Consider the following 24,770-nt stretch of genomic DNA (forward strand, 5'->3'; position numbering starts at 1 on the left):
CTGCTCATTACAAGCACAGAGCACCCGAGCATGGTAGTGCCCGCTCATCACTAGTTACGAGTACTGAGCACCCGAGCATAGTAGTGCCCGCTCATCACTAGTTACGAGTACTGAGCACGCCGAGCATGGTAGTGCCCGCCCATCACTAATTACGAGTACTGAGCACCTGAGGATGGTAGTGCCCGCTCATCACTAGTTACGAGTACTGAGCACCTGAGCATGGTAGTGCCCGCTCATCACTAGTTACTAGTACTGAGCACCTGAGCATGGTAGTGCTCACTCATCACTAGTTACGAGTACTGAGCACCTGAGCATGGTAGTGCCCGCTCATCACTAGTTACGAGTACTGAGCACCTGAGCATGGTAGTGCCCGCTCATCACTAGTTACAAGTACAGAGCACCTGAGCATGGTAGTGCCCGCTCATCACTAGTTACAAGTACAGAGCACCTGAGCATGGTAGTGCTCGCTCATCACTAGTTACGAGTACAGAGCACCTGAGCATGGTAGTGCTCGCTCATCACTAGTTACGAGTACTGAGCACCCGAGCATGGTAGTGCTCGCTCATCACTAGTTACGAGTACTGAGCACCTGAGCATGGTAGTGCTCGCTCATCACTAGTTACGAGTACTGAGCACCTGAGCATGGTAGTGCTCGCTCATCACTAGTTACGAGTACTGAGCACCTGTGCATGGTAGTGCCCGCTCATCACTAGTTACGAGTACTGAGCACCTGAGCATGGTAGTGCTCAGTAGTTACGAGTACAGAGCACCTGAGCATGGTAGTGCCCGCTCATCACTAGTTACAAGTACCGAGCACCCGAGCATGGTAGTGCTCGCTCATCACTAGTTACGAGTACAGAGCACCTGAGCATGGTAGTGCTCGCTCATCACTAGTTACGAGTACAGAGCACCTGAGCATGGTAGTGCTCGCTCATCACTAGTTACGAGTACTGAGCACCCGAGCATGGTAGTGCGCCGCTCATCACTAGTTACGAGTACTGAGCACCTGAGCATGGTAATACCTGCTCATCACTAGTTACGAGTACTTAGCACCCGAGCATAGTAGTGCCCGCTCATCACTAGTTACGAGTACAAAGCACCCGAGCATGGTAGTGCGCCGCTCATCACTAGTTACGAGTACTGAGCACCTGAGCATGGTAGTGCGCCGCTCATCACTAGTTACGAGTACTGAGCACCTGAGCATGGTAGTGCTTGCTCATCATTAGTTACGAGTACTGAGCACCTGAGCATGGTAGTGCCCGCTCATCACTAGTTACGAGTACTGAGCACCTGAGCATGGTAGTGCCCCGCTCATCACTAGTTATGAGTACTGGAGCATTGTATTGCCTGCTCATCACTAGTTACGAGTACTGAGCACCCGAGCATAGTAGTGCCCGCTCATCACTAGTTATGAGTACTGAGCACCTGAGCATGTTAGTGCCCGCTCATCACTAGTTACGAGTACTGAGCACCTGAGCATGGTAGTGCTCGCTCATCACTAGTTACGAGTACTGAGCATGGTAGTGCCCGCTCATCACTAGTTACGAGTACTGAGCACCTGAGCATGGTAGTGCTCGCTCATCACTAGTTACGAGTACTGAGCACCTGAGCATGGTAGTGCTTGCTCATCACTAGTTACGAGTACTGAGCACCTGAGCATGGTAGTGCCTGCTCATCACTAGTTACGAGTACTGAGCACCTGAGCATGGTAGTGCTCGATCATCACTAGTTACGAGTACTGAGCACCTGAGCATGGTAGTGCTCGCTCATCACTAGTTACGAGTACTGAGCACCTGAGCATGGTAGTGCCCGCTCATCACTAGTTACGAGTACTGAGCACCTGAGCATGGTAGTGCCTGCTCATCACTAGTTACGAGTACAGAGCACCTGAGCATGGTAGTGCCCGCTCATCACTAGTTACGAGTACTGAGCACCTGAGCATGGTAGTGCCCACTCATCACTAGTTACCAGTACAGAGCACCTGAGCATGGTAGTGCCCGCTCATCACTAGTTACGAGTACTGAGCACCTGAGCATGGTAGTGCCCGCTCATCACTAGTGATCACATATATACAAGTCATTTGGCGTTTATCAGCCTAACAAAAACTGATTGGAACTGAACGATCGTTATTACGATGGTCTTGTCCTCATCACGTTATCAGCAGCACATGATGCATTTATTCTGGTGATGTGCTGCTGAGCGATGGGCTGATAGGCGTTCTTATGAATCCTAATTCAATGGTTATCAGCTCTTGCAAATGCCGCATTCACATATCTGCGTGTGTGGCTGAGTATGGACCCTGATGCATGGACTATCCAAGAATCTCCTGACCTGAACTTTACTGCCAGCGTAGGCATATATGAGACTGAGAACACCAACAGCCGATCCGATCAACTCCTATACACATGAAACATGTCACCTGGCCACGTGGTTGTAAAATGATGGAAAACATGTTGGTATCTTAAAGATTTCTATCCTCTTAGGGTCCTGAACCCCATATCTCTCAGCTGATCATAAAACAGTTGCCAGAAATACTCCTTTGTAGTGCACGGTCTATTGCTGACTTCAGAATGAGTTAACTGAGACCCTATCAGTGAGCATGTTTAGAATGGAGAGTCTATAACTAGGGTTCAGCGAGTACCTAACTATTCGTACTCGCTATACTCATAACGAGCACTGTCTAATACTCGCGCATTCATTCCGAATAGCATGTGCAATGCAAGTCAATGGGGAATAGAATAAAAAAAAAAGGAGAAAGAATTGCCCCCCAAAGTGTCCATTTCCATTAAATACAATACAGGCCGGAGTCTCATGTGCACAATGGTTAAAGGGGGTTTGTATAAATGGTTGTAGTGGTATATTCACGTAATTAATAAGTACACGTTTCTTGGTGGACGGCGATAGGAAAACACGATCCATGATGTCCTCGTCCACATCATTAATCTCCGGGTCTCCGTCCCCCCATACAGCCTCACATGAATGAGAACTGGTCAGATATAGAAAAAATGGAAAACTTATTACAGAGTCTCTGAGGTTTCACCACCACATAAATAATAGAGCATTAAATCAGCGAAAACAGCTGCATAAACTGGAGAAAAGATTCCCCGGTGCCACAAAGCCCAAAATTAGACATAAATTCTACCAAAGTCTCCAGTTTGTCTACAAAACATCAGAATATTTTTCTATTAATTATAAAGTAGATTTATAAATGTCATTTAAGGAATAATACAGATTAATAAATCATCAGAATCTCCATGTACGGTTCCATGGAGGCGGCTAGTGACCACTGCGGATTTCAGTAGCATATCCTTAAAGGGGCAGTTATCATATTGGAAAAGCCCTTATTACATGGAAAGATCATTGGATGTCAAATGTAGTGGAGTCCTGCTAATGGGGCAAAACACGCAGCTGGGGAGGGGGTCCTCATTGTGTGGACTTCCGACAGATCGCCATCATGAAACCTCATAGATATTGCCACCCCTCCATTTCTGGCGTATCCACAGGATATAGTAGATGTGAGTCCAACCAATGGGACCTACATGTATCTCAAAGATGGTGTCCCGATGCTCCCTACTTCAGGGGAGAGGTGGTCAAAATCCCCATTCATTTGTATGGACTTTCTAACCATCTCTGCTCTGAGAACAGTGCCTGGCATTACATGAGCATGTCACTCCGAACCAGGCCCAGACTAGGACTACAGAAAAATCCATGCTGCTACCTACAAGCAAACATAAATCCATAAGTAGCCACCTCCCCATGGTCAACCTGTAATTTCCAAATTAAAGACGTCCCCATTATTTTTTGCCCCGGCATGGCTTCCCCCTCTCATCCCTATAGAAAAGAACTGTGGACAAACAAGCGCAAATAGGGTCTTACTCCAATATGTGTGGGGTGGGGAGGGGGGAGTAATCTTACTCACCTGATGTAGTTGTGACAGTCACAACTACTATATGTGCATGTACAACACGATCCACGGCTGCAGCCACCCAGTGGCAGATAACAGAAAGCAATAGAGAAGGGTGTTCAATTGCCGCGCCAACAGATCACTCGTTCAGATGATGAAGACCAATGTCACTTTATTTGCATATAGGTCTACGCGTTTCAGGAGCACCTGCTCCCTTCCTCAGGACCGTCAGGTTAAAAATAACATCAAATCTCATCAAATGTTATTTTTAACCTGACGGTCCTGAGGAAGGGAGCAGGTGCTCCTGAAACGCGTAGACCTATATGCAAATAAAGTGACATTGGTCTTCATCATCTGAACGAGTGATCTGTTGGCGCGGCAATTGAACACCCATCTCTATTGCTTTCTGCCCTCTCATCCCCTGGCATGGTTCCCCTCTCCTCCCTTGATCCCCTGGCATGGTTTTTCTCTTATTCCTTGGATCCCCAGCATGGCTCCCCTCTCGTTCCTTGGTTCCCCAGCATGGCTCCCCTCTCGTTCCTTGGTTCCCCAGCATGGCTCCCCTCTCGTTCCTTGGTTCCCCAGCATGGCTCCCCTCTCGTTCCTTGGTTCCCCAGCATGGCTCCCCTCTCGTTCCTTGGTTCCCCAGCTTTGCTCCCCTCTCGTTCCTTGGTTCCCCAGCTTTGCTCCCCTCTCGTTCCTTGGTTCCCCAGCTTTGCTCCCCTCTCGTTCCTTGGTTCCCCAGCATGGCTCCCCTCTCGTTACTTGGTTCCCCAGCATGGTTCCCCTCTCGTTCCTTGGTTCCCCAGCATGGCTCCCCTCTCGTTCCTTGGTTCCCCAGCTTTGCTCCCCTCTCGTTCCTTGGTTCCCCAGCTTTGCTCCCCTCTCGTTCCTTGGTTCCCCAGCATGGCTCCCCTCTCGTTACTTGGTTCCCCAGCATGGTTCCCCTCTCATTCCTTGGTTCCCCAGCATGGTTCCCCTCTCCTCTCACAAGGCTACTTTCACACTTTGACCACAGTCAGGCTCCCTGTCTATATCTTTCTTAATTGTAACCTTATCTGCTGATCCAGGAGACATCTTCAGGTCCCCTTGTCTGGCACTGCCCACAAGTGCAGCAGGAGTGGTCATAAGTCACAATAGGGATGGTCGCCTTAATTTGTTGTATACAAATTGTTCTGATCATTGCAAAATTGTTGATCGGAAACCAGATTCTGATCTCTTTATGTAGGTCGGCCCCATAAGTCTGAAATTATATTTGCGGGATCAGCTGACAATCTAATGTGTGTGTAGATCTCCCGAAACTTCTCGGACAGATGAGGTCTGGGGAGATAATGGTCATATAATTGGGATTTTAACCCTTTTGTTCTTCAGAAGATAAACCCTGCCACAGCTGTCAGGCAGCACTTTCTCCTCTCTCCCCTTTGAACACACAAATATTCAGCCATACCAATTGTCAACTGGGGAGTGGGAAGAAGGTTGATGGCCAAATGAGCAGTGGGATGTCAGCAGTCGTATAAGTATGACCAGCTTTAGTAATAAAAGGAGTTATTTAGGTTGCATTTATATGTCCATGTTTCATGGTCTCCTGATCCCAACGGGATAACCTCAGACATACTGTACGTGAGGCTGGTGAATTCAGCTCAGGAGACCCACCGGCCGGTCCGAACATTGCCGACTACGTACAAGCAGAAAGGACATGTCCATGTATCACTATCTGAGAGTAAACCATTATAGTAAGGAATAAGTACAGCCATAGTGAACGGAGACTTCACACCTCCAGGGAATGGATTTTGGGTCACTCAGTCTATTTTTTTGACAGATTGTCACTTTTTGGGTCCTAAAGCCATGATGAACTGGCAACGTCTAACATACAGAATAATAGCACAAAGCACTATTGCAAGTAATGGAGAGTCCTCTAGAGCAGGACCACTGTTTGTTTTGTACGCTGCCCGCCATCGGACCCCTCTCAGTGAGGTCCATATGCTCTAATAGACCATTTTGATAGGGGGTAGATAAAAACAACTGGCCATAAAAACTGATCTTAAATGTACACTCTGAGTGAGCAAATCTCATACTCTACCTTGTGCCTGGTGCAGGGCTTGGGATAGGTGCGCGTCACTGGGATTCAATGATAGCACACCAGTGTCATGCACTACCGCAGACGTTTTACACAGTCTATGTTTTTGTTGCAATGGCATGACTTTAAGGCCATGTGCGCACGTTGCATTATTTCCTGAGTTTTGGCTGCCGTTTAAAACTGGACTGTGTCATTGTCAAAATGCATGTGTTCTGCTTCCCCAGCAAAGTCTATGAGAAGTCTTCAAATTCCAAGCACACCTTGGTTTTTTAAACGCAGTGTTTTGGATGCCAAATATTTGACAAAATCGATGCATTTAAACAAGCAACATGTCGCTTCTTTTGTGCGTTTTGGTTGCATTTTCCACCCACTGAAATCAATGAGGTGTGTCAAAACGCAACCAAAATGTTTACCTGTGCACTTGCACTGCATTTTTGTTGCGTTCTGCAAGATTTTTTGACAAACAAACGCAGGTCTTTCGGTCTGTCTCTTTGTCGGCCTCTGTCTATGTCAGTCTCTCTGTCCCTCTCTCTGTCCGTTGGTCGGTCTCTCCCCCTCTCTCATACTCACCGATCACCGGCGCAATGCTGCACATCTGTCACAGTGCTCCGGTGGCTTTTCCAGCTTTTGAAAATGCCGGACGCTCATTATTCCATCTCATATTCACTGCTTCCCCTGCTCACCAGCCCCTATGATTGGTTGCATTCAGACGACCACCATGCTGAGTGACAGCTGTCTCACTGCAACCAATCACAGGCGCCGGTGGGTGGGTCTATATTGTGCAGTAAAATAAATAATTTAAAAAAAAAAAAACGACATGCGGTCCCACCCAATTTTGATACCAGCCAAGGTAAAGCCACACAGCTGATGGCTGGTATTCTCAGGATTAGGAATCCCCACCTTATGTGTATAATGTGGACTGGCTATTGGGTGGGGCCGGGTTCACAATTCAATGAGCTAATTCAGTAGCTAAATTTCTCTTGATTCATATGTTCATGGCAGTAATGCAGATTCCATTTGTTCATATTTTCATTCTTACATATAGCTATTGGATTTTTCATGTCAGTATTCACACAGCAGTTTCTGCTTTTCATATATTCCCCTTACATAGTCACTGGTGTGCATACCTTCTCTCCATATAGTCTAGATTTTCTAGGTTTTTGCACCCAGTTCAGACTCAGAATTGGTGTTCCAGACGTTATTTCTTAATTAACCACCTTATGGGGAGGCCGCCAGCCTAAAAATATCAGCCAGCAGCTGAATTGCATTATCCATTAGACTACCCGACTCATCCCGATTACCCTGGTGCGGTGGCAATCGGGGTAATAAGGAGTTAATGGAAGCCCATAGCTGCCACGAAGTCCTATGTTAATCAAGGCAGGCGTCTATCAGACACCCCCCATGATTAATCTATAAGTTAAAGAAAATAAACACATACACCCAAAAAATCCTTCATTTGGAATAAAAGACAAAAAAACCCACCTCGTTCACCACTTTATTAATCTCCAAACAGCCCTCCAGGTCCGACGCAATCCACATGAGGTCCCATGACGCTTTCAGCTCAGCTACATCGGAAGCTGACAGGAGCGGCCAGCTCCACGCAGCAACTGAAGTGAGTCGTGTTATCAGCGGTGATGTCACTCAGGTTACCCGCGGCCACAGGTGCACTCCTCCCCCTTTGACAGCAAATCAACCAAGTGACTGTAGTGAGCCACGCTATCAGCGGTGCGCTCACTCAGGTGATTTGCGGTCTCGGGTGGAGTACTCCAGCTGGCCGCGGGTAACCTGAGTGACGGCACCGCTGATCACACGGCTCACTTCAGTCACTCAAGGGAATTGTGGTCACCGGTAAGTCCTTCACCGGTCACCGCAAATCAGGCTGTGGCACACACACACATGACAGTGAAGTGGGGTGAAGTTCATCCGAGTTCATTCTGATCGCGCGGCTCTGTCTCGCAGCCAGCCATGCTCTATGGGGATGTAGTAGAGCCGAGTGGGACCGCACTGTCAAAAATGCATGCGTTTTGGATACATTTTTTTGTCAAACGCAGTGTTTACAGTTGTCCAGTCTGCCAGAGGGTGCATTTTTTCTGCACTTGACAGAACGCAGCGTGCGCACATTCCCTAAGAATGTTTTTTAAAAATGTTTTTAGGCTTCTTCTGACTTCATAGTTTAGGAAACAAAATGAAAATCTTAAACACTCTTAAAAATCACTCATAGCATCCACCAAACATATCCTATGGCCTCAGAGTGAAGGCAAAACCGTGCTGCCATCTTGTGGCGCTCTGCAGCACTGGCGTCCACATTCCTCCTATAGGGGAGCCGGACACCTCCCGGCAGAATCCGCTTTCACACCGGCCTCAGAATACTTAGCATGTGCATAGAAAAACATCCTCTGCCAAACCGCTGGCTGTGAAAACTCAGACAAACATTTACCTTGCTGTGGATCATCGCTTGACTTCACGCCAACTTGTATGACGCGGGCGGGCGCTGGATGGTGCACTCTTTGAGGTTCTCCAGGACCCTGGGATAATTAGAGAAAGTGTTAAAAAGCAAATGAGAATGGGATACTAAAAAAAAAAAAAAAAAAAAAGAATGAAAACACCCCATGCTGCCCTCCTGCAAACTCACAGCAGGTAACAGCTTCCTTTACAGAAATGACCATAAAGAACGGACCATTAAAAACAGCACACCCCGGACAATGGAAGTAACCCAAGCCATGCGGTCACTGCATCCCGGCGTCCTTCCAGATAACACATCTGGGGGCCGTCTGTGCTGCGCAGGTTATCTGCTGTGACTCATTTTACTCTGGAGGGGATCTCATTAGCCAAAGGGCACAATCTTTTCAATTTTCAATTTTTTACCATTGGAATGAGTGGACCTGGAGCTGTTAGATGCTGCACTTACATAGATAAGCACAGTCATTGAGTGTTCAGGGCTTGTCAGTACATGATGGCCATTGTGGCACTGTACTTTCCAGAAATTGACACCTTTGGTGTGTGTGACTATCTAAATATAACTGAGAAGATCGCACGGTGCTGCTAATTAGTAAGACTTCCAGTCAGTGTGTGCGACTAACAGGAATGCAAACACTGACGTATGGCTAAGAGCTGTCCATATACACCGAGGTTCACTGTGGGGTAAATCCAACATGGGGAGACGCCGCTCCTGTATATAGTGTACGCTCAGCCTTCAGCAACTGTGCACAGGTCATAATAAAAGCAAGATACAGTGGAACCTTGCTTAGCGAGAACAATCCGTTCTGGGAGTGTGCTTGTTAACCAAGTTACTCGTTCAGCAAAGCAAGATTTCCCATAGGAAATAATGCAATGCAGACAATTCGTTCCACAACTTGTTCAATGTCCCATCCTGGTCCCCTGTTGTGCCATTCCATATACGTACAAACACGCACAAACACACATATTATGCTCACCGTACCTTCCGTTCCATCGCCGGCCTCCTGGGTCTTGTAGTTCGCCACGAGGATTCCTCCCTCGTCGCGATGTACCGGCGAACTACAAGACCCAGGAGTCCAGCAATGGAACGGAAGGTAAGGTGAGCATAATACTGTATGCGTGCGTGCATGTGTGTTTGTGCGTGCTTGTGTGTGTTTGTGTGGACTGCAAGAGCGGGTCAGAGCACGGTGGATGTACGGAACCGGAAGTGTGTGCGGTGAGGATTTTGCTCGTACAGCAAAGCTTTCTCGTAAACAGAGTTACAAATTTACAGAAAGATTTACTTGTTAAGCGAAATTCTCGTTAAGTGGGTTACTCGTTAAGCGAGGTTCCACTGTACATGGAAAATGGAGCAACTTTAAGGCCCCTTTACACACTGCAACATTGCTAGCGATATCGCTGTAACGTCACCGGTTTTATGACGTAATAGCGACCTCCCCAGCGACTTTGCAGTGTGTGACACACATCAGCGACCTGGCCCCCGGTGTGAGGTCGCTGATCGCTACAAGTCGTTCAGGACCTTTTTTTGGTCCTTTGTTTCCCGCTGCGCAGCATGCATCGGTGTGTTTGACACCGTTACAACGACATTGTTAGCGACTTAGAACCCAGCCCGTAGGCGTGCTATAGCGTTCCCTTTCCCGCCCCCTTACCTCCGAATGGTGGTCGCTGTTGCGTTCTGTTTGGGCGGCTTTCACTGAAAAGACGGCAACTTTAGCGCTTCCGTCCTTTGTTTCAAAGCTACCTTGTTCCTGAGCGTGCTGGATTGCAGATCATTAGAGAGTTCTCCAGTCTGCAATACTATAAAGCCTATACTGTAAGCATCATTTGATTGAAGCTGTATTGATGCTGTATAGATAAACCAGTGTGGAGTCGCCGCACAGAGAACTCTACAAAGATCCACTAAGCAACATAAGCTCAGGAACAAAGGATATACAAGTGCCACTTTTACCAATCTTTCTAAGCTCGGAGTTGCCAATAAGAACGCCCTAGCGATCACCAATCGGAGCTGAGGGGGGTGTGTAAAAAGGACACCTAGGTGGCTTCAGCGCCAAACACCACGCCCCTAACATAGGTGTGAGTCATCAAATAGCTGCGGTGTGACACGTCCCCAACGACCAGCGAGGTTGTTCCGCAGGTCCGTATCGCTGCTGCATCGTTGGCCAGATCTTCCTGTTTGACAGCTCACCAGTGACTGTTAGAGACTTTCCAGGGATCCCGGCCAGGTCTGCACATATTGTCTTGAGACTTTCATTATTGAGACTTTCCTAGGAGAAGCCACTTCAGTGGTCTTATGCCTGGAGCAGCTTTGCAGGCGTCTTGTCGCCATTTTTAGCGGTGGCTCAGTTCTATAAAGAATGGGCATGTGGCTTATTTTAAGCCCTTCACCATTTTCAAATGCTGAAGTGGTTAAAAGCGACATAAGACGAAACACGTGCACATTAAATGTCGTTTTCACATTGCTGTGCACAATCTTCATTTTCAGGTGGATTCTGCCTGAAAAAGACGTTGAGTGTTCATACCCAATAGCGAATGCAGCTCTGGAGAATAATACAGGCAGGGAATCAGGGTCATAGGTGAAGCATTATATCTATTTACCAAGTTCCCTTTTGTGCATTTTATCTTTACAGGAGTCTCATCTTCAGTTGGTAAAATCACAAAGTGCTTCTAAAATACAAGTAACCTTATAAAGGTTCTCTCTGTTCTCAAGAATAGTTACATAGGTTAAAAAAAAAAAGACCTAGGTCCATCTAGTTCAACCATCCTCCACCTATTATACATTTTGTCATTAAGTCATTTATGAAGGATTGTTCAGTGTATAGTTTACTGCCAGTCTCATAGTCAAGGGTTGCAGCGTTGGAAGCTCTTTCCTTTAGAGCTTGTAAGCGCTGCTCTCAATCAGGCTGGATTTCTGGATCTGGATGGTTTCAGTGCCCCTGGGCCCCTCCGATGCTTCAAAGGCAAAGCTACTACTGCTAGGAGAATGCGCAAGAAGAGCAATCATGCCATCAGTCATTAGTAGCAAATCAAAAAAGGTCCGTGGAGCCTCCATTAGGAGTCTCGACACAGAAAATAGCCAGATATCCCTCCGGGAAGGACCTAGCCAAGGAGTCATTAGTAGTGCAGAGCCCCATTGGGAAGTAGGAACTGGAATAGGTACGCTCCTGAAAACACAACCTTTTACTTATAAATCAGTGTTCCTAGGTGCACAAACATATAATTTTGAGGTTTTGGTGGATTTCAGCCATATTTTTTCAATAGCCTGAGAACTTAACGCACTTACTATCAAGCAGGGCAAGGGCTGATATGGTAACATTAGAAAGCTGCGACACGCAGGGTGCTGGGTGTCAGACCCCACCGATCAGATACTGACGATTTGTCCTAAGTTATCAATCTGGAAAACCCCTATATTTTTTGTGATGGGACAGCAACCAGAAGACTGGACACTAATCCGTGTTAGGCTAGTTTCACACTTGCGTTGTTTTTCTTCAGCTGAAATCCGCCGTTTTGGAAAAAAACAGCGGAATCTGTTAACGGATTTGGCTGCTTCCCATAGACTTGTATGGACGACTCTGGCTCGCTGCTCACGTAACCAGGGTACACATCGGGTTACTAGGCAATGCGCTTTGCCTAGTTACCCGATATTTACCCTGGCTACGTGTGCAGGGAGCCAGAGCTAAGCGGTGTACGCTGGTAACCCAGGTAAATATTGGGTAACCAAGCAAAGTGCTTTGCTTAGTTACCCGATATTTACCCTGGCTACGTGTGCAGGGAGCCCGACACTTCCCCGCTCGACTCCGCCCCCTCCCGCACTCCGCATGTACGTACACACACACACACACACACACACACACACACACACACACACACACACTCTCACGTCCCCAGCAATGCAGTCCCCGCAGCACTGACGTCCTCAGCGCCATTGCCCCGCTCGGCTCCACCCACCCAACACTCTGCCCCTCGCACACATTCTTGGCGGCCGAACGATCAGCTGATCACCCAGTGACCGGCTGCTGTGAGCGATCAGCTGATCACTCGGCGACCGGCTGCTGTGAGCGATCAGCTGATCACCCAGCGACCGGCTGCTGTGAGCGATCGGCGAATCACCCGGTGGCTGGCTGCTGTGAGCGATCGGCTGATCACCGGGCGGCCGGCTGCTGTGAGCGATCGGCTGATCACCTGGTGGCCGGCTGCTGTGAGTGATCGGCTGATCACCCGGCGGCCGGCTGCTGTGAGCGATCGGCTGATCACCCGGTGGCCGGCTGCTGTGAGCGATCGGCGAATCACCCGGTGGCCGGCTGCTGTGAGCGATCGGCGAATCACCCGGTGGCCGGCTGCTGTGAGCGATCGGCTGATCACCCGGTGGCCGGCTGCTGTGAGCGATCGGCTGATCACCCAGAGGCCGGCTGCTGTGAGCGATCGGCTGATCACCCGGTGGCCGGCTGCTGTGAGCGATCGGCTGATCACCCAGAGGCCGGCTGCTGTGAGCGATCGGCTGATCACCCGGTGGCCGGCTGCTGTGAGCGATCGGCTGATCACCCGGCGGCCGGCTGCTGTGAGCGATCGGCTGATCACCCGGCGGCCGGCTGCTGTGAGCGATCGGCTGATCACCCGGCGGCCGGCTGCTGTGAGCGATCGGCTGATCACCCGGCGGCCGGCTGCTGTGAGCGATCGGCTGATCACCCGGTAGCCGGCTGCTGTGAGCGATCGGCTGATCACCCGGTAGCCGGCTGCTGTGAGCGATCAGCTGATCGTTCACAATAGTCTGCCACCGAAAAAACTGTAAAGAAAAAAAAAAAAAAAAAGATTCTGTTGTTTTGTACGATCCGTTGTGCCACTATATGCAACACATCCATTGCATCCGTCACACAACGCAATGCAACGGATGCCGTTCAACGCAAGTGTGAAACTAGCCTTAAACATTGGCCAAAATCACATTCAAGGCTGCACTTTGTCATTAAGAAGAAGAAATATGGAAGACTCCATGCTATTAGGTGAAGACGCACGGCAGGAAGCTTCCCTACTCGGACCCCATCTCATGGAGCCGCGGTGACCCAGCTTCTGACGTGCCGCCTTTCATATAGGAGCCTAATGTATAGGTAGATTATATCGGCCGTTTCATGCAACTCAACATTAAATATAAGACGGAATTGAAATCTTTCCCGACAAATACTCCACTTGTCATTCCAGAAACAGACGTTCCTTTTCATATTCCCCGACTGAAGCGGAATAATTAGGGTTTCTCTTCTGGCGGAGGCTATAAAACGTTCGGTACTGAAGGGCCCTTGTTTGTTCCAGGAGTAGGAATAGAGCAAAATATAAAACACATGTGGGGGAAAGAAAAAATGTCAGTACAGAACAAAGCATTCATGTCTTCACCTGTGAGGTGTTTCTGGCCGCAGCTGGAATTTGGTGCAAATCTTCGGCATGTGGATAATAAGCGGGCAAAAGCTGAGATTCCAGATCACCGAGACTCATTGGCCCAGAACTAATATTACCGGCGTCTCCCTGGCTCTCTCCTGGGGAGGGAACGCTTTCTTTTAGTGGACGAGTACATGTTTAAAATGAAGAAAAAATAATTACCAGCAAATGTAAAATGTAAGCCCGCGACTCGGCCTCTTCTGCCAAGATATTGCCCAATGTAACTGTGGCGTTTCATTGTTATATCCTTAAAGGGATTGGACCTAAATTTCTTAAAAAACCCATAATGTTAGTGTTTTGTGAAGCCCTAAACTTACCCAAGGTCTTCAAGCTTTTCTACCTGCGAAAGAATAGGACTATTGGACGGGGCACTCACCCATATATAAGGATAAAGATGGCGCTGACCTGATTTCCTATGTGACCGCCCTCTTGTGTAGTAGACGGCTGCATACAGATGTGTATCTATGGACTGCCTGGGAACGGTCACCTAGATAAACCACGAGAAACCACCATTTTACTGCCCAAGGACATGGAGAGCGCCACGTCCAAGGTCTACAGCCCAACTGATGGGCCGAAATGAAGGGTGCATAGTCAATAACTGCTGTATCGGTTCAGGCCTAATTACCAGTCTGGGGCTCCCGCGTGATCCTTTCATGGGTGATAGTGGTCCACACTTGCCCTGTATAGAACTGATATACATAGCTGATTTCCTCTGCCCTCTTCGTCAGTTTCTAGAGGTGGTCACACGTTCTGGAGAACAGACAGGGCTCGGCCATCTACAGGTTTCACCTATCCAGTGGAATGGGGTTAAAGAGGTTTTAACACTTTAAGGAAAGTGGACTCCAAACCTAAAACAATAAACAGAGCAGGTTATTAATTGCCCTCCCCAGGTCCAGCGCCGGCTCAGGTCTTGGTGTTTTGGCTGCAGCGGTGACAGTGAGTATCACCACTGCAGACAATCACCAAGCTTAGCGGTTCCTCTGAAGTAGACGAGCCAGCGCTGAATTCGGAGAGTATAGGTAGCTGCTCTGTTGGGTGTTTTTGGTATATAAGAGCGTTTGGAAGCCACCTTCCAATTATGTAAAAAACCCTTTAAACCTGATATTACTGGAACACCCCTTTAATCAAAAAGCTACATGACAACATTGCTGCCAAATCCAGTGTCCAAAGGGGCCAACGACTGATTTCTAGGTCCTGAACAGCTGATGTACCAATCATAAGGAGGGGTCATGAATCACGGGGAAGAATGGCATTTAGAAAGCCTGGATGACACCCACATGGGAGCTGCGAGGTCCGCCAGATGGACTGACACCCTGTTATACCATATGTATACAGACCCCGTACAGTAATTTAAACTTTTACATGATATTGTTCGGCAGACCTACATTTTGACAGGACACTTGTCAAATGACAGACTTAAAGGGGGATATGTCCATCACTGCACATTTTTTTTACCAGTAAATGGACATGATTTCTAGTTTTTTGGTATGGCAGTATATCCTTGTCTCTCGGTATTGTACATTTGGTTCCATACAGCCATCTTTAAACATTTAGGCTATGTTCACACAGATGCCAGATATACTGGGGTCTGACATAGCACCCCCTCGGTCGTCTCATTGAAGGTCAGTGGTGCTTCGGCTTCTTCGTTACAAGCACATTTAATAAGAGCTGCGTCTGGTATTGCATATCACACCCATTCGCGGATATGGGGCTGAGCGGCTGAGGCTTGTAGTACCCGGTATAGCCACTATCTGCTGTGCTTGTATACAGTGAAGAAGCTGCAGCGCCGCTGTACTCGCATCAGCGGATCAGTGAGGGTGATGGACAACAGACCCCCACTGATCCGATATTGATGCCCTAAGGCAAGGCCAGGGATATTAAAAGCCACAGAAACCTCTAAAGACTAGCAATGTGTAAATAATATTGGGGACAGGATCTGGAGTCCGTCTCCTTACAGCACTACAGAATATGTTGGTTGTATTGAAGTAACACCATAAAAAATACCAAAAAAACTAATGTATATGACCTGGTATATTCATTTGTGGTCCATGGGGTGATGGATGCATCGTTCGCTGACCTCGGTCCATATACGCAGGATGTCCCTCTAGGATCTGCTCGGCTGCTGGTGTCAGACATGGCCTCTGACCCTCGCTGATTTCCCCCATGCTGTTCTCATCCCCGGAGCTCTAGAGCAAAGACAATAAAAAGCTAAGTAAATAAACGCGTCAAGAAAGACACTAAAGCTGGTGTCACACATAACGACGACGACAACGACGTCGCTGCTACGTCACCATTTTCTGTGACGTTGCAGCGACGTCCCGTCGCTGTCGCTGTGTGTGACATCCAGCAACGACCTGGCCCCTGCTGTGAGGTCGCCGGTCGTTGCTGAATGTCCAGCTTCATTTTTTGGTCGTCACTCTCCCGCTGTGACACACACATCGCTGTGTGTGACAGCGAGAGAGCGACGAAATGAAGCGATCAGGAGCCGGCACTGGCAGCTGCGGTAAGCTGTAACCAGCGTAAACATCGGGTAACCAAGGGAAGACCTTTCCCTAGTTACCCGATGTTTACGCTGGTTACCAGCCTCCGCTCTTGCTGCCAGTGCCGGCTCCTGCACTGTGACATGTGGCTGCAGTACGCATCGGGTAATTAACCCGATGCATACTGTAGCAAAGAGAGCAAGGAGCCAGCGCTAAGCAGTGCGCGCGGCTCCCTGCTCTCTGCACTGTGACATGTAGCTGCAGCACACATCGGGTTAATTAACCCGATGTGTGCTGCAGGAGAGCAAGGAGCCAGCGCTAAGCGCGGCTCCCTGCTCTCTGAACTGTGACATGTAGCTGCAGCACACATCGGGTTAATTAACCCGATGTGTGCTGCAGGAGAGCAAGGAGCCAGCGCTAAGCGCGGCTCCCTGCTCTCTGCACATGTAGCACAGCGACGTTATGATCGCTGCTTCTGCTGTGTTTGACAGCTAAGCAGCGATCATAACAGCGACTTACAAGGTCGCTGTTACGTCACCGAAAATGGTGACGTAACAGCGACGTCGTTGTCGCTGTCGTTTAGTGTGACACCAGCTTAAAAGCGATCAGTAAATGTCCGGAATGATGTAACGAGGCCGTATATGTGCAGATATAACAAGGCTCCGTAATAAATACTAATAAAAGAGACGTAAACGCACTAAACGTGACCCCTATGAAGAAACCCACACAGGAGTACTAGCGCCGATCGTCTTACATAGCCCTATTACCGTGCCATACGCTGCAAAGAAGACGGCGTCTTACCTCGGGATGGTAGAAAACCTCTCGCCGCGCAACAGGATCCTGATTTAATTTGGCCAAGAGCGCCCGGATGGGGTCATGACGCGCTCCTCCGTCAATCACTTGCCCTTCACTGGGAGGATCGAATTCCTGGAGGAGAGTCTCGCTGTTACTGGCAGAAGTCATTTTCACAAATAGTCATCTTTATTTCTATATCGTCAACATATTCCAAGCACTTTAATGAGAGAACAACTATAGTATTTGGCTACAATGGGCTTGTGTGGCAACCATCGGCAGGTTACGGCAATAGTAGAGCTGGAGCCGTCACTATGTTACTGCACAAAGTACAGGGACCCGGCTCTATATACTCTGTACCTCTGGCCAACACAGGACCTTGTAACAGCTGATCAGTGGGGGTATCGGGTGTCAGAATCCCCGATTGGATACCAATGACCTATACTAAAGGCCCCGTTACACGCAACGACGTATCTAACGATATATCGCCGGGGTCACGGATTCCGTGACGCACATCCGGCATCGTTAGCGACGTCGTTGTGTGTAACAGCTCCGAGCGAGTGTTAGCGATCAAAAATACTCACCTAATCATTGACACGTCGTTCGTTTTCATAATATCGTTGCTGGTGCAGGACGCTGGTTGTTTGTCATACCTGCGGCAGCACACATCGCTACGTGTGACACCGCAGGAACGAGGAACATCACCGTACCTGCAGCCGCTGGTAATGAGGAAGGAAGGAGGTGGGCGGGATGTTACGCCCGCTCATCTCCGCCCCTCCGCTTCTATTGGGCGGGCACTTAGTGACGCCGCTGTGACGCCGAACAAACCGCCCCCTTAGAAAGGAGGCGGATCGCCGGTCACAGCGACGTCGCTAGGCAGGTAAGTCCCGTGTGACGGGTCCTAACGATGTTGTGCACCACGGGCAGCGATTTGCCCATGACGCACAACCGACGGGGGCGGGTGCTTTCACCAGTGACATCGCTTGCGATATCGCTGCGTGTAAAGCCCCCTTTAGAATACGTCATCAATACCTTAGTCCCAGGTAACCCCTTTTAATACATGACGCCCATCTGTCCAATTAAAAAAATACTTATAAAATTTAGAAATCAACTTTCACGCTGACAACTGGGACTTTTTTTAGACTCTCACTTACTGTTTCAGGAAACCACATGTACATTAGCTGCAATAAACTGACTGATCCCATCTTTTGTATTGAAGCATCTAATGTGCGTGTGGAAACATCATTGTGAAGGGAGGGGGAGCAGTGAGACCTGAGATATCGACTTTTGTTATTGGCAGATCCTGGGTTATCAAGCTGGGTACAGAGGTGTTACCTGTCATTGTAATCCTGCCTCTGATGATAATGGGACTCCTGTAAAAGTTTACTGAAAGGACAAGACATATGTAGGAGTCTAAAAAAAGCCCCACTGGCTACTGTGAAAACTGCAAGATTCCTACATTTCTATATTTTTTTAATAAAGAAATAGATATGAAAAAAAACCATTGCTAAATATTTTTTTTTTACAATTACAAACATTTGATTTCAATAATATATGTAATTTCTGTTAACACAATCCTTTTAAGGAACATCTTTCCCCTTCCTGTTGTGGGAGAAATTTTCCAAAACTATTGTATGTGAAAGTTGTTGTGATGCTCATGGCAAACAATGGAATTTCAGGTCATTCGGCACATGGTTGTTATCTATGGCTTTACCTTCCCACCAATCAACCCCACTGTTTAAAGTACCACTTAAGCAGGGTATTTTTTTTCAGCGCTGGAGTGGTGCTTTTAATCTAAGGTCCCTGCCCCTAATAATATACTTAACCTCTGGCGTCTTCCCCTTTTATCGGCGGAGCTCTGATCTCTCAGCACCTTCTGAGTAGCTGGAAGTCAGAAGTGACATCACAAGCTTTCAATACAACTCTATAAGAGCCACAACAAGGCTCTCATAGACTTGTATGGAGTTGTGACCTCTGTGTGCTCTGTGAAGCACTGGAGCTGCCATCAGGTCACAAACAGATGGAGAACGATGGGAGTGACACAAATAGAAAATTAAGATAACAGGAGGGTGAGTATAAGACAGGGGGCCGGGGGCTTAGATTAGAAGAAACATTAAAGTAGTGAAATAAAAAAAAACAAAAAAAAAACTGCTGGACTGTTGCTTTCAGAAATTGTGTAACATCTAATAAAGCACATCTATATATATATAATTGCCTTATTCTCTGTCTGTCTTGCTCCAAAATGATGTCATTACAGTGACAACCGTCGCCACAGCGCGCGCTAAAGATCCTGCGACCAACGGTTCAGCTAACTGAACAGCCCGAACTACGGGCCGACAGGATGACGCCCGACACTTTTCCCCGCACCCACACGGAGCCCCGACTCCCCGGTGAGTGCTGCACCCCTGGGAGCCCACACCGGCAACCCAGCCGACACATACCCACCGCTCGCCTCCGCCCCCGCACACATTACCCCACTCGGTTCCACCCCTCTGCCCTCTGCATGTATACACTGAATACACACACACACACCTGGATAGTCACCTGTCCCCAGCCATGCAGTCCCCAGCACTGACGTTCTCAGCGACATAGCCCCGCTCGGCTCCATCCCCCCCCCACACACAGTCCGCCCCCCGCACACATTACCCCGTAGGATGGGGGCACATGTCAGGATGATGGCTGCACCACGATGGGGGCACATACCAGCATTGGGCCACATCACAGCATCAGCATATTTTTACTTACCTTTACACTGTTCATGGCCTTCTTTCATTACAAGCCATGGGCATCATTAAACATTAGACTCATCTATTAAAACTGTTCCTTCTGTTGTTTGTCATTTTAAAACCAATAAACAATTATAAGAATTCTAAATTACACCGAACCCATCCAGCCCATTCATTACCTTATTATTCAATCTGCTAACCTACATACACATTCTAGACTACTCGATACGTTAGAATCCGGCCACCTTCTAGTTTCTAATAAATTCTCAGAATATGGAGCCTCCTTCAGTACAGACCGCCTGCCACCTCCTTCAGTACAGACCGCCTGCCACCTCCTTCAGTACAGACCGCCGGCCACCTCCTTCAGTACAGACCGCAGGCAACCTCCTTCAGTACAGACCGCCGGCCACCTCCTTCAGTACAGACCGCCTGCCACCTCCTTCAGTACAGACCGCCGGCCACCTCCTTCAGTACAGACCGCCGGCCACCTCCTTCAGTACAGACCGCCGGCCACCTCCTTCAGTACAGACTGCCTGCCACCTCCTTCAGTACAGACCGCCGGCCACCTCCTTCAGTACAGACCGCCGGCCACCTCCTTCAGTACAGACCGCCGGCCACCTCCTTCAGTACAGACCGCCGGCCACCTCCTTCAGTACAGACCGCCGGCCACCTCCTTCAGTACAGACCGCCGGCCATGGTACGGGAACATTAATGTTTATACGCTCCGAACAGAAGACAGACTTCTGAATGTCGTCAATTTTTGCACCAAATGTTGATCTTTCACTGAATGATACATAGATCTAGTCATTACCATGTCATTAGTGTCCTTAAGAGTGCTGGATAAACTTTCCATCAAGTTTGGATAGACCAATCCACCTGCTGCCAAGTCTGGAATAAAAAAAAAATCCCGCATAATGTTTCAAGCTAAAAGTTTAGAAATAAAGCTCATTTAATTAAAATCATAGCCAGTTCTGGAAAACATTACAGCAGCTAATTGCACAATATACCCAAAAAATGAATGATTAATGAAACGTGCGCTCAGTCCAAATAATCACACAGCAGGGAGTTCTGGAGACTGGAGCAATGCAAGACGGCTGGCCTCCCAGCCTCCCAGACACATGCACGCTCAGTCAGCCGAGTGTGCATACAATTAAATCACCTGACAGCAGAAAAACAAAGTGAAACACAACATGTCAGATACTTCTTCCCCCAGAAATAACTGGTTGGGAGGCTCTGATGCACATAACACAGTTGGCTGCTCCCGCCATCTTGGCTGTAATGTGTATAGACACTTTAAAAGTTCCATACACCTTACAAGAAAGTCGGCTGAATTCTGATATTTTGGCAGTACCAGCTGGCCATCTGATGTGTAAGGGGGGCTCCCAACTCTACCCTGACAGAGGACATTAGCAATGGTTTGGACACTTGGAATTTAAATGTCCCAATCCTTATAAACAGGTTATCAAATTTGGGGTTATTCAGTTTGCAAAAATGAAGGCTTGGGCTATGTGCCCACGGACAAAAGATGGTGCAGATTTTTCTGCAGCAAAATCTGCAGTATCTCCCACAAAAACGCACCAAAACCTTGTGCATTTTTGGTGTGGAATTTGGTGCGGATTTTGACCATCAAAAGTTTCTTGATGTCATACATGTCAAAATTATATATATATATATATATATATATATATATATATATATATATATATATATATATATATATATATATATTATGTAAAATAAGCACCAAAAACGCAGGAAAAAAAAATCACCCTATGGGAACAGACCTGCAGATTTGTTGTGGATTTTTGACCTCACAGTCACTTTCATGGGCTCAATCCGCAGGAATAATTGACATGCTGCAGATTTTTCCGCAGGCAAATCGCGCTATTTCCGCAGCGGAAAAAAAACGCAGCATGGGCACAAGACTTCAAAAAATGCCATAGAAATGGCTGGGGACTCACTGTACTGCGGATTTTGGAGAAATCCGTGGCAAATCCGTGAAAAAAACAAGGCAAAATCTGCGATAAATCTGCAGCATTGGCAAAAGGCCTAAGGGGTGATATTATTACAATCTAATATATAAAGCTGAATGTGTGTGTATGTATGTGTGTGTGTGTATGTCCGGGATTGGCATCCGCACCGTCGCAGATAAACAGCCACAAAATTTTGCACACTCACACGTATATACCCCGAGAGCGTCATAGGCTATGTTTCGAGGGGAAATTTTAACACCACGCTTTACAGTTATTCGCCAAAAAACCTGCCTCCATTAAAGTGAATGGAGCTGGGAGCCACAGTGCAGCCAGAACGTCAGAAGAATGCGCAGCCACGCCCTTATATGGAATGTTGGCGTGTCACAATGCAGCCAGGGAAAGAGGCAGACACAGACAAAGAGACAGACTGACAGGGAAAGAGACAGACAGGGAAAGAGAGGGAAAGAGACAGACAGGGAAAGAGAGGGAAAGTGACAGACAGGGAAAGTGACAGACAGGGAAAGAGATAGACAGGGAAAGAGATAGACAGGGAAAGAGACAGACAGACAAAGAGATAGAGAGAGAGACAGAGAGATATATACAGAGGGGGAGACAGTCAGAGAATGGGAGAGAAACAGAGAGACTGTTACTATCCCGGGCAGCGCCAGGTGCTATGTTGTGAGGCGAAATTTTAACCCCGCGTGTTCCAATTTACCAATCAATTTTGCCCCTATCTACATAATGGGGAAAAAGTGAAACGAAAAGTGTTGGGGGCAAATTGACAGCTGCCAGATGTGAAAAAGGGGGACTTCAAGAATGAGAGCGATGGAGCCAAAGAGTATATACCGTACAGTTGCTAAGGTGGGGCCCCGACATGGGATACTCACCACACTCGGGGATTTGAACACACATACACAATGCGCCACACACTACCACGTACTTGAACACATATACCACCCTCAGCACACATCTCACCACACATACACCAACCTCGCCACATAATCGCCCTAAACACACACAAGTCTGGTATTATCCTTCAAAAATAAAAATCTGATTAATAAGCAGCCAAACTACAAGAACAACAAATGTACCATATAGGAAATACGGCTGCTGTCAGTCACATGACCTGTCTATTATGTGTATGTGTGAGCTAATATATACTGTCAGGGGGAGGGCTTTCTATTGCCTGGAGATTTATCAGGCTGCCAATAGCAACCAATCACAGCTTAGCTTCTATTTTGCTACAGTTAATTAATCTGAGCTCTGATTGGTTAATATAGGCAACAATTTAATAATTACATTTCTATCTATTTGTTTTGTGGTTTTTGTGTGCAGAATACATTTTTGTTAATACATTCTATTTTGTTAACAGCAGTTATTAACCCGGGCGAAGCCGGGTAGTACAGCTAGTGTACAAATATTTGAAGAGATAGTAAAGAGAGCCTTCTAATTATCTTTTTACCCCTAGGGTGGTGACAAGCGGCATCCTTTACGTCTAGAGGAATGAAGGTTTGGTCATAATCACAGGTGGTGATTCTTTATGGTAAGAGCAGTGAGACTATGGATTCTTTATTGTAAGAGCAGTGAGATAATGGAACTCTCTGGCGCATGACATTGTAATGGTTGAGTCACAACAAAAGTACAAAGAAACCTGGATGCCCTTCTTGAAAAATATAATATGAATGGTGATATTTTGCCTTCCTCTGTAACAACACGTTAGGTTATAGGTTGAATGTGATTTACTCAGGTGTATCTTCAAACTATGAACCTGAGGTCCACACTGCCTGAGTAAATTTGCAAAAAGTAGATTTTTGGTACTCACAGTAAAATCTGTTTCTCGTTAGTCTCCATTGGGGGGACACAGAACCATGGGATAGTCTGCTCCACCTGGAGGCTGACGCAGACATTACACAGAACTAAATCTTGGCTCTTCCCCAGCAGACTATACCCTGCCTGCTAGCACCTGGCTTCCTTCACTTAATAAACAAGCAGCAGGAGAAAAACGGATTTTTGTGTACTCACCGTAAAATCGTTTTATCTTAGCCATCATTGGGGGACACAGGACCATGGGTGTTATTGCTGCCTATCCATAGGAGGACACTAAGTAGATGCAAAAGCATAGCTCCTCCTCTGCAGTATACACCCCCTGGCCAGGCCAGGCAACCTCAGTTTTAGTACACAAGCAGTAGGAGAAAAAAACAGTAAAAACTTCTCAACAGAGGAACATGAAAAAAGAAGAGTCATAACCAAATAAGGTACTGAGAGAACCAAGGCCCAACAGGGCAATAGGGTGGGTGCTGTGTCCCCCAATGATGGCTAAGAGAAAACGATTTTACGGTGAGTACACAAAAATCCGTTTTTCTCTGACGCCTCATTGGGGGACACAGGACCATGGGACATCCTAAAGCAGTCCATGGATGGGAAAAATAAAAACAAGACCGCGCAACCCAAGGACTAGGAACCAGTCCCAGACAGCCTGGAGCACCTACTGAGAGAGGTGCTCTACTGCCGTTTGCAGAATTTTCCTACCCAGATTTGCCTCAGCTGAAACCTGGGTATGGACTCTGTAATGCTTTGAAAACGTATGTAGGCTAGACCAGGTCGCAGCCTTACACACCTGTCCCACTGAAGTCTGATGCCGAATGGCCCACGAAGTGCCAATTGCTCGCGTGGAATGAGCCCGCAGCCCACTAGGAATGGGCTTGAGTTGCAAGCGGTAGACTTCCTGCATCACAGAGCGAATCCAGCGAGCCAGAGTCGCCTTTGAAGCTGCCTGTCCCTTCTTAGGCCCCTCAGGAATGACGAACAAAGAGTCCGTTTTCCTAAAGGGGGCTGTCCTGGATATGTAATGTCTGAGAGCTCTGACGAGGTCTAACGAATGCAGAGACCTTTCCACCCTATGAACTGGGTGTGGACAAAAGGAAGGCAGAACAATGTAAT

At 47.6% G+C, this 24,770-nt stretch overlaps 1 protein-coding gene across 3 annotated transcripts in view; it reads right to left on the reverse strand.

Moving 5' to 3' along the window:
• KIAA0586 (KIAA0586 ortholog) overlaps positions 1–24,770 on the reverse strand; it is a 355,375-nt gene that overhangs the window by 82,795 nt on the left and 247,810 nt on the right. For 2 of the 3 annotated variants that reach the window (XM_075329932.1, XM_075329930.1), the window contains 5 exons: positions 20,669–20,745; positions 17,141–17,266; positions 15,886–16,045; positions 13,818–13,957; positions 8,419–8,506 (listed from right to left, as the gene is read on the reverse strand). In XM_075329932.1, the coding sequence (XP_075186047.1) occupies positions 8,419–8,506; positions 13,818–13,957; positions 15,886–16,045; positions 17,141–17,266; positions 20,669–20,745 (591 nt within the window). The remainder of the gene's footprint in view (positions 1–8,418; positions 8,507–13,817; positions 13,958–15,885; positions 16,046–17,140; positions 17,267–20,668; positions 20,746–24,770) is intronic. The other variant, XM_075329931.1, reaches the window with a different exon arrangement.

Source organism: Anomaloglossus baeobatrachus, chromosome 12 (genome assembly GCF_048569485.1).
Source record: "Anomaloglossus baeobatrachus isolate aAnoBae1 chromosome 12, aAnoBae1.hap1, whole genome shotgun sequence".
Lineage (NCBI taxonomy): Eukaryota > Metazoa > Chordata > Amphibia > Anura > Aromobatidae > Anomaloglossus > Anomaloglossus baeobatrachus.